This window comes from Fimicolochytrium jonesii, assembly GCF_025526975.1.
Source record: "Fimicolochytrium jonesii strain JEL569 chromosome Unknown EV422scaffold_3, whole genome shotgun sequence".
Taxonomy (NCBI): Eukaryota; Fungi; Chytridiomycota; class Chytridiomycetes; order Spizellomycetales; family Powellomycetaceae; genus Fimicolochytrium; species Fimicolochytrium jonesii.
Genome location: NW_026515670.1, coordinates 1167230 through 1176688, shown reverse-complemented (window position 1 = coordinate 1176688; position 9459 = coordinate 1167230). Strand labels below are relative to the sequence as shown.

The following is a 9459-nucleotide window of genomic DNA, read 5'->3' as shown; positions in this document are numbered from 1 at the left end:
GCCTGGGAGTGGGCGAGACGCTCAGCAGCAGCTGTCCCGGTTCTCGTAAGATGGCCATTCTTGGGTTCTCGGAACCGTTGCGGGGCTGTCCCACGCTCGTGACTTTACGAGTTCCGACAAAGAAACGGGATCTGTGAGGAGTCTGTGGCCGCTGGCGGTTTGCAGAACGAACAAAAGTGCGGAAGACTGGGGCCGTCCAGATCCAACTCCCATCCGACTTGGAGGCTTGTCCGAGTTCCATGCGGGATGCCCACTGCGCAGCACCAACGGGGAAATTATTTATTTCCAAAAGCCCGCGCGCAGCACCCGGGGGGGACACCGCCGGATCTCAACGACGCAAAAAAAACCTTAAATTCCGGAAGCACTGGGACTTGACTTTCTGTACATACTGTTATTTTCTCGACGGGATGATCCTGGTCATCAGCTGCCCAAACCTCCCGTATTTGATACGGACGCGTCGCGCTTCGTTCTTTTCGGTTGACGCGGGTGAGCCTCCGACACCAGACCGTACCACTACGCATGCAGGGGCCGCAGCCGGAACGAGTCTTCCCACCCCATGCATTCTTTCTGGTCAGAGGAGGTCGGAAGTCAATCCCCCATTGAAACTGTCGTTGATGTCAGAGAAGCTTGAAAAGTCATGTCGCATCAGTCGTCGCTCGTCGGTCGACCAACCTTCATCCCAAGCCCTGCGACAGAGCCCATATCACCGCCAAATCACCTTCACCTTTGCATATCGCGTCATTCACCGCCAAATCCTATTGTAGAGCCCATTTCACAACATGCAGCAACATCAGGCTCACAACATCGGTGAGAAGCGACTCCCCACGTCGGTGTCCACCGATGCAGAGCCAGCCTCTGCTTCATCCCAGACGTGTCTTCATCCCATCCCACCAAAGCCCGCGCCAGGAACGCTCATATTCACCAAGTTCATGCCGGGACTCAATGAGACCTTTACGATCAGAGTCGCTGATCCGTCGACCGACATCCCCATGTTGACTAGGTGGCACTCCGATCCTCGCGTGAGGTATGCTTTAGAGTAGCGTGTGTATCGAGATATCCCTTCCGCCGGTGGAGCGCTGATTCGACCCATCTGAAAACAGCGAATTTTGGAAAGAAGGAGGGGATGAAAACCATCATCGCCAGTACCTGAACAAGGTCCTATCCTCCAAGCACAGCATTCCCTGCATCGCCGCGTTCGATGGCGTACCATTCATGTACCTCGAAGTGTACTGGGCGGCCTATGATCTGTTTGGTAGATACTATCCCGCCGAGCCGTACGATCGAGGGGTCCATCTTCTCGTGGGCGAAACAAAGTATCGAGGTGTGGACCGCGTGCAGGCTTGGATCGAGGCCATACCTGAGTTTATCTTCTCCGACTGTTGCGAAACGCAGCGCCTAGTTATGGAGCCCTCCTTGACGCATGGCAAGCTCATCGGTCTGCTCTGCACCGCAGGCGTTTCCTTTGTTCGCGCTGTGAGACTTCCACACAAAACTGCGGCCTTTTTGATGCTTAGAAGGACAGATCCTCTTTTTATAAGAGGTAAAGTTCGAGCAAAGGGAAAGGGCGGGATAGCCGTATCAAGCAAATTGTAGATTTACATAGCTTGCGACACACATACCCAAAGAATGTAATGTATACCCGTAGAATATAAGGTCCCATTGCACACGCGGACTTTCAAGAATAGATTACCGGCTGCATTCCTTGTGTCTTGCACACAAAGTCTACTTTAGCAGCGCACATATATACAAGGGTGGCATATGTTGCGTCCGTCCATCTTCCCGCTGCCCTGTCGTTGGATGGCGAGACTATCGAGTCAGCTCGAACTGGAAAAATCCGTCAGATGGGCGGGCAGGGTCGGATTTTAACATTCTTCAAAGTCATGCACAAACCTCATATAGCACATCATTTGACATTGCCGAGCACTCCGCCCCAGAGTAGTCTCGCACGCATATCCCCAACTAACCCATCTAGATGTTCACATTCGCCCCATGATAACTGGGTCGTGGAAGCTAATCTAATCTAGTCCGTGCGAGCGGAAACCGGTTCCGGAACATGTGACTGGTTCAGGTCAATCCGAACGGGTCCTACAGGAAGTGCACGGGTCAGCCATATAGCCGCGATTCTAGATCACATCAGCAGTACAGCAACGTACACATACCAAGAATCCCCTCCGTCTTCCCTTCCGTTCACTTTCAAAAAGCCGTCGCACTCTCGACTTGTTGTCCTGCCGTCCCTCATCTGCGCTTATCGACCCATTACTTGCACCGATCCCTATCTCACTCGATCTGCTGTAAGCCATATCAGTAGAGCGCCGCCGATGATTGGGCGAGATCGCAGGCAGTGGCGCCGGCGCCGAGAAACCATATGATGGAGCGGCTGGATGTGCGGCAGGTAAGGAGTGCGGTCGGAGCTCCAGTGGAGATGAAGTTGAAGGTGGAAGAGGACGGAGGAGAGGTGGGAGGCGGGCTGGTGGTAGGGAGGAGTGAAGGAAGTGGGCGGGGGTCATGCTAGTGATGTCGGGTGCGTTTGGAGCGGTATCAAAGTATTGAACGGTGGGAGGGAAAGCGGATGTGGACGGATGGGAGTGCGATGGGCTTACTAATGAACTCGTTGCTGCGGTGCCCTGGACTGTTGCCTTAGATGTTGTTGTTGTTCTTGTTGTGGAAGAAAAGGTCGGGGCAGGTACCGACGGGTTCGTTGCATTAGTGGTGGGACTATATCGGTTCTGTTGATGACAGGGGACGCTCTTGAGTCCCGAAAACGACAATCCACACAGACATCGCATGTGAACATGCATAGGAACAACGAAACTCACATTCGACCCGGTCGGTACATGTGCGATGAGCGATGCCGCGGCCACCAAGGCCGGAAACCGCGGTCTCGACGAACCACCTCCGCTCGTATCTTTCCTGGGCGGTCCAACATCGCTGTTATGCGACGATAGAGCGCTCGCCGCCTGCTTCGTTGTCCCGCTTTCTAACCGAGAGCCTTTGCGCTGCTGGTACGCAGACTCGTACACGTAGCGTTGGTCGTCTGGGCGATAGGCTTTCATAGGAAAGCCCAGGGGCGGTTCCCTTTCTTACTACGCCCTATCCTATACCCTCCCCCCGTTTTCCTTTGCAAGCTGTATTTCGTAATGACTGTATCGAGGGTATCCTTGCTGTAGGCTTTATGAGCGGTTTGCTCGGCCAACCGACGAGCCGTTTTCACCACTTTTCCCCCGGACTCCCGGAGGAGAGATGTTCTACCAGTTGCTCGATGACTCAACTCGGCCCTAGCCTTTTGAAGCTTTTGACCGATAGACCCTCCTTGGATGTGTCAACTGATGATTCCTGGAAGATAGCAGTACGCCTGAAGACTCTCAAGAATCGTTGTTTGCAGCTCGACATTGCTGACATCTCCAAGTGTCTTCGACCTCTTCAACGCGACGGATGTTCGCCCAATGCTCGCCGGCCAGATTTTATTCGAACTCGCTGCCAATAGCAACAAACCAAAGCACTCCAAACCGGCTTCAGTAGGAACAACAGAAGCGGGACCATGAACGCGGCAAGGAGGAGTGCCGCCGCCGTCTGCCACCGGCGGCCAAGAGATATTAAGTGCCTGAGAAAGCCAGTAGCACCTTCTACCTTCAACAACTGTGGGCCAAGTGCACGGCGGAGCTTCCACGCTGGCGTTTGCCAGCGTACGAACTACTGGTGCGTTTGAGAGGGTTACTTTGTCATTTGACTTGTATTGTATCGCATCCTGCGTATTTGTGGGTTCGCTAAACTGGAAGTACTCGCCAACAGGGATGCAATGGACAAACGACGAGCTCCGAAACACGAACCTGTTCCAGTTGAATCATATCGGCGCTTGACTGCCATCGACGCCGCTGCCTCTACGAACCCGCCCTCTTGCGCACGCATGCTTGTGCGGGACTTCATCGACGATTCGCTGTACAACCCATCCTATGGCTACTTTTCCAAAAAGGCCTTCATTTTCAGTCCCGCCGAGAATATCCGATTTAAGGATATCCGCGACAGCTATGAGTTTATGAACCACTTGTCGGCGCTGTATAGGGAAGTGGAGGGTGATTTCAACGAAGCGAATGATATTGCCAGGCAGGTTTGGCATACGCCAACTGAATTATTCAAGGTATGTGACTGCAGCTCGTCAAACTCCTGTAGACGGTTTATGCTAATCTTCACCTCAGCCATGGTATGGATACGCTGTAGCGAAGCACATAGTCTCAGAGTTCAAGCGAGATGATGGAGGGATAAAAGATTTGATTATCTATGAGGTCGGGGCCGGAAATGGAACGCTGATGGTCAACATCTTGGATTATATCCAAATGTATGAACCAGAACTGTATGAGCGGACGAGGTACCGGATCATCGAAATCAGCTCGAAACTGGCAGAAAGACAATCAGAAAGGCAGGACGTAAGGGACGTGACACGGAGGCACAACTGCGTGGAAATCATCAACAAGTCGATCTTTACGTGGGACGAACAAGTTCCGGACTCATGCTTCATTATCGCAATGGAGGTCATTGTGAGTAGAGGTGGTATGGCTCCTCGTTCCCCCGGGCGTATTCTGACAGAAGCTTCCCACACAGGATAATTTTGCCCACGACATGGTGCGGTACGACTATGCGACAGGGGCACCTCTACAGGGTGTCGTTCTGATCGACGAGGACGGGGATTACCAGGAAGCCTATGAACCTCTCAATGACCCTACCATTCAACGGTACTTAGAGTTGCGGGCAAGCCTCGGGTACCGATCGCCCCTCATATCCCATCCATGGCGCCGCAACCTCCGCTCCATTCTTCCGTTTGCACCAAATCTCACAGAGCCGGAATTCCTTCCTACAATGTGTCTGAGACTATTTGACCAGCTTCACGCCCGATTTCCGAAACATCGTCTTATCCTCTCAGACTTCGATTCTCTCCCGGACGCTGTTCCGGGCATCGATGCACCGGTCGTGCAAACTAGGTATCAAGGCATGATGATTCCGTGCTCTACGTACCTTGTGCAACCGGGATGGTTCGACATCTTCTTTCCCACGAATTTTGAATTGATGAGGGATATGTACAACAAGGTCGTTGGGGGAGAGGGTCGACGTAGTACCCCTGCGACAGTTATGACACAGCAAGAGTTCCTGGAACGGAATGCGAACCTCAGCGAAACGAGGACAAAGTCTGGAGAAAATCCAATGTTGACCTTCTACCAGAATTTCAAGTTTCTTGTCTCCTAGATATCCTAGCACTTTCAAGGGCGTAACTACTGGTCGATTTAACTTATTATTGGAACGTGTAGATGCCACCTAATATATCGAAAATGAAATGCGAAACGCTTTACAGAAGAGAAAAAAGAATGAATCTACTAGAACATCTGTCAGGATTCCCAGGCGCCAGCGCATGGGATACTCGGTGCCGCTTTCACCGGCGCGTATTATAGAGGATAATATCAGAGGGGAGCCACACCATGCCTTCTAACGTCTAATGTCTACTATGTTGAACCATCTACGCCGCCTCTCGGATGGCGAGTAGGAGACATCGCCCGCCTCCCGCCGCCCCCAACTACTCGATCGTACGCCAGTGGCAACATCCTCCTCAACTCCTCGATATGCACATCCGGCACTTCCATCAAATCAACGTATAGCGCGAGTAATTCCATCTCGGGATCCGCTGTCGCAGGCCTCGTCAGGAAGGCGGATGCGTTGCGGAGGAGCGCTCGCATGGACGGCGTCGGGGTAGCCATGGCATCGGCGAGAGATGGTGACGAAGTGGGTAAGAAGTAGTCGTTTTCTTCTTCCTCAAAGCGCGACCACCACAACAGAACCGCGAGCTTATCGGTATTGCCCCAATCGCAACGAGCGAAAAAAGTTCGGAGTAATTGGAACGGCACGTTCCTTTTGCAGAACTCGTGGGTTACTGTCAGATGCGGGTTCTGTACGGAGGAGTTCATGAGCTGAATGTTCAAAGTCGAGGCTCGACGAGTACATCAAGCTTGCAGTGCCATCCCCCCCGTGGAGATTTTTGGGCGCAACATACCTTGATAAGATACTCCCCAATCGCCTCGTATACCTCATCCACGATCCCAAGCTGTTCAATGCATTTCAGAAAGTCAAAGAAAGCGCTCTCAGCCCCACCGGCCGTCAAAGCATCAATCAAGTCCCTCTGACTGCCGGTATACAACCAATGCAGCAGCGGGCCAAACACAGCAGCACAAGGAATATCGATGTAAAGGATCGGCCGCGGCACCGCTTTCCTGAGCCTACTGGGCGAGAGCGAGTTGCGACGACCACTGTGGGTAGACTTGTGCAGTTTTACATGAGCCCAGAATGCGGATTTAGTCGTATACGTGTCAAAGGAATTAGCGGTTGCAGGACCGCCAATGATCTGCTCGATGCGAGCAGTTTCGTCGGCCGCGGGTATGGAAGCCGTAGACGACCGGCGAGACAGAAGGGATTGAGACCAACGGGAGGCAGAGGTGAACAAGTCGGAGAAGGATCTGTGTCGCTTCAAAGCCGTCCCGGGCTCGGTCGAAAATCCAGCTGCCGTCCTGGGCGAGTTCGCCGACATACGGGGAGGCGATAACGCGGTGTATTCGCCTTCGCGAACCCAGTAGACGACTTCAGGCCCTGCACGAATGCGGAGGGTGCGCTGCGTCGGGCGATATAGGGGGTCTAGAAGATCGCGCAATGTGGTGCTGTAGGGAGACACATAGTCGCGGTGGATGAAGAAGTCCCCAGCGCCAGGGATACGTACAAGGCATGTGGCGTCCGGAGGAGAATTGAAGGCTCTTTGTCCTGCCGAAGTCGACGGCCGTGAGGTGCGAGGGTACGCCGGCGGCGGAACATCAGGGCTCTGAGGCAACGTTGAAGGCACCGGCAGGTCGGGCATCGGAGCAGCTCGAACAGAGACCTCAGAGCTACTCCGCATTGACGAGCCGTCGCTGTCGGACATGGCGACGTCCTGTCAGTAAAAAGGGCGAAGGTTATCAATTTAGATTGACGTCCAAGATGTCTGGGATGAAGCAGAGCGCTGGCAAACTTACGTAGGTGGGCGGGACGTCCAGCGAATGATTATTCGACAGCGGCGGTGAAGGCAGCGGAGTGGCGCTTACCGACCAGACAATGGGTTGGGAGGACTGTGCACGCCTTGGGCGAGCGTGCGGACGCCTTCCAAGGTCGGTGCTGGATCTTGGCTGCACGTAAACGGGACCCGAGTCTACCGACCGGCGTGGTTCGAAGTCGCTGCCGAAACTGCGACGGGAGAGGTCCGCACTACAAGTCCGACGGACGAAGCGCGGCGCCGGTGGGAAACACTGTCCTAACGACATGGTGCTGCGTCCTAACAAGTTGCTGGGAGTACTATGCAGGGGTTCTGTTGTGCTGGCGTCACCTCTGTGGTCTTTATGCAAAGTGAGGACCGAAGGAACGCAGGTGTGAGCCGGCGGTGTTTGAGGGCGCGAATGACGTGTTTTTCGACAGCTGTCGCGCCCGTCATTTTCGGACCGCAGAAGCAGAGGCAGACAGCGGTCCGAGGACAGCTGCATGAGGAAGAGTTCGGCCAATCCACCAATCCACCATGGTTTGGACTCATATATGTGGCTAATTTTAATGAGCGAAAACTCCACCCATCCTTATCTTGACTTGTGGTGGGTAAGAGACTGACTACCGTCGATTCGCTTCTGTGCAATGGGGACGGTCTTAGAAGAAAAGGGCCTATCCGCCTTTCGCGTGCCTCGCCAAGAACGTTGGCCAGGTTCCGGAACAAAATGAGGCTGCATCCCTTTTGAACCAAGGACTCAGGCTGGCCACAACGGTGATGTAGGTATTGAGCTATCTTATGACAGGAAAAGACGTGCTCATTTCATGGCAGTGGGTGGGTCATACCATATGTCGGCTCATTCTCCTCTACTTACGCGCCATGTGTTCGTCGAATCGCTCTCCAGTTGGTGGTGAGAGGCGCCTTGTCGATACAAGGCCCTTGCACAGAACACTGATTCCACTGCTCCTCAGGTTTCATTAGTTCCAATGACTTCTTTGCTTCTTCGTACTCCTGTTTCATCAGCTGCAAGTGCTTACGTCCTTGATAACAGTTGGACAGAGAGCTACCACAAATGATACGATGCTTGGGAGTGGGTGTGCTTTGCATCTAAATGCACTAATATGGCGGCGCCGCCTTGGTCATTGCTACGCAGGAGACGCGGGCACTTGTTGGATCTCATTCGACAATACATTACTACCATACGTTGAGTTTCATGCGGCCATCTAACAGTGCCATAAGTCGGGGTGGGCTGCATAATAGTTTTATTCCGAATCATAGTCGACCATTTCTTCTCATCCATGCTAGATCGAGATAGAACATGGCTCTACATTCCAGACATGCTTTTTTCAAACACCGAGGCAAGGTATTTCTCCCCGTACGACGGATTTGCCAAAGGACAAGCGCTGCTGGAAAATGGACGTGGAGGATAGTTGCTGCAGACACGTTTTGCCTTACCGCATGGGCAAATTTGGGAGCCCAAAACGGATGCTCAAAACGATGCCATTCAGGAGGGCTGCGACCAGTGCGAGCGGGAACCCGGCGACGTCCAGCCGAGTCGGCCCTCAGCTGAGACATCAAAGTCATACCCGACTCCCGAGTGGTAAATAAGGTTTTTGGCAAGCCGATTGAGGCTCGGCACGAACATGCGCGGGTCATTAAGTCCTTAAGTCTACGCGTAGCGCTCCATCCCGAACTGACGCGCGTCGAATTTGTCTGGCTTCCGAGTCTCGGAAGCGTCGACTCCAGCCGACCCTCAAATTCAACTCACCATGCATTCACATCATGACCAAAATGACGTACTGCCAGTGGTGCCGCTGTTCAAACCTGCCGCCAGATGCATCGACTCTGGCTATTCGCAGACGCATTCCGAGATTTTCATGGATATGGATAATGGCAGCGTCTCATCGTGAAAGATGATCCATCCCCGGCATCAAAGGCCCGCGGGGCACATGCCTGCGCTGTGTTCCGTTTGGTTGCAAATTGAGCAAGACGGAATGGGTGCGACGGGGGCCATGTGGGCTTAAGGTTGTTCCCTCGCCAACATCGTCCGTTAACGATGGCATACCTGCGGAAAGCATATCCCTGGGATACCAGGGAAGACACGGACGGGACGGGATGACCGCAAGCGTCTTGTGAACATTTGGCGGCGGCGGGATCGAGGAGTGAGTGCGGAACAGCGCAGCGCATGTCGGAGATGCAGGCATTCGTCTGAAAGTAGTACACATCCTTCAATCTGCGCAATCCATTCCCCAAACGGTTCCTCCAGAGAGCATAATGGTAGACCTCTTCCATATGTATATGACACGGGGATAAGCATCGCCGTCCCTATTCATCGATTCGAGGGCATTTTAGCTGTACAGAGGACTCTCACTGCCCCCACTTCAACCGAAAGCTCAGCGGCCGTCTCATCACCTCAGAACACC

The 9459-nt window shown here is 53.5% G+C and overlaps 4 protein-coding genes across 4 annotated transcripts; 2 read left to right on the top strand and 2 right to left on the bottom strand.

Annotated features, from left to right (window-relative positions):
- Positions 1-393: 393 nt before the first annotated feature.
- Positions 394-1593, top strand: EV422DRAFT_576323 (acyl-CoA N-acyltransferase; the record flags this gene model as incomplete). The annotated part of the gene is made up of 2 exons (XM_053073229.1): positions 394-1024; positions 1101-1593. Exons 1-2 carry the CDS (start codon positions 780-782, stop codon positions 1591-1593), a joined length of 738 nt encoding a protein of 245 aa, XP_052928823.1. The 5' UTR covers positions 394-779.
- On the bottom strand, positions 1592-3457 carry EV422DRAFT_517539 (uncharacterized protein). Its single transcript, XM_053069455.1, has 3 exons — positions 2160-3457; positions 1891-2085; positions 1592-1824 (listed from the first exon to the last, which is right to left on the bottom strand). Exons 1-2 carry the CDS (start codon positions 3051-3053, stop codon positions 2065-2067), a joined length of 915 nt encoding a protein of 304 aa, XP_052928822.1. The 5' UTR covers positions 3054-3457; the 3' UTR covers positions 1592-1824; positions 1891-2064.
- Positions 3458-3796: 339 nt separating this feature from the next.
- EV422DRAFT_492476 (S-adenosyl-L-methionine-dependent methyltransferase) lies at positions 3797-5235 on the top strand (the record flags this gene model as incomplete). Its single annotated transcript, XM_053067601.1, has 3 exons — positions 3797-4135; positions 4194-4532; positions 4597-5235. 3 exons carry the CDS (start codon positions 3797-3799, stop codon positions 5233-5235), a joined length of 1317 nt encoding a protein of 438 aa, XP_052928821.1.
- A 254-nt stretch (positions 5236-5489) lies between these two features.
- On the bottom strand, positions 5490-7325 carry EV422DRAFT_503877 (uncharacterized protein; the record flags this gene model as incomplete). Its single annotated transcript, XM_053068383.1, has 3 exons — positions 5490-5930; positions 6035-6958; positions 7041-7325. 3 exons carry the CDS (start codon positions 7323-7325, stop codon positions 5490-5492), a joined length of 1650 nt encoding a protein of 549 aa, XP_052928820.1.
- Positions 7326-9459: the final 2134 nt, after the last annotated feature.

What these genes read in the sequence shown, in the direction of transcription:
- EV422DRAFT_517539 (XM_053069455.1), bottom strand. Translation starts at nt 3,053, where the DNA reads ATGAAAGCCTATCGCCCAGACGACCAACGCTACGTGTACGAGTCTGCG. An exon ending in GAAGACGGAGGGGATTCTTG is followed by an intron (nt 2,086 to 2,159) that starts GTATGTGTACGT and finishes CACTTCCTGTAG; the next exon opens with GACCCGTTCGGATTGACCTG.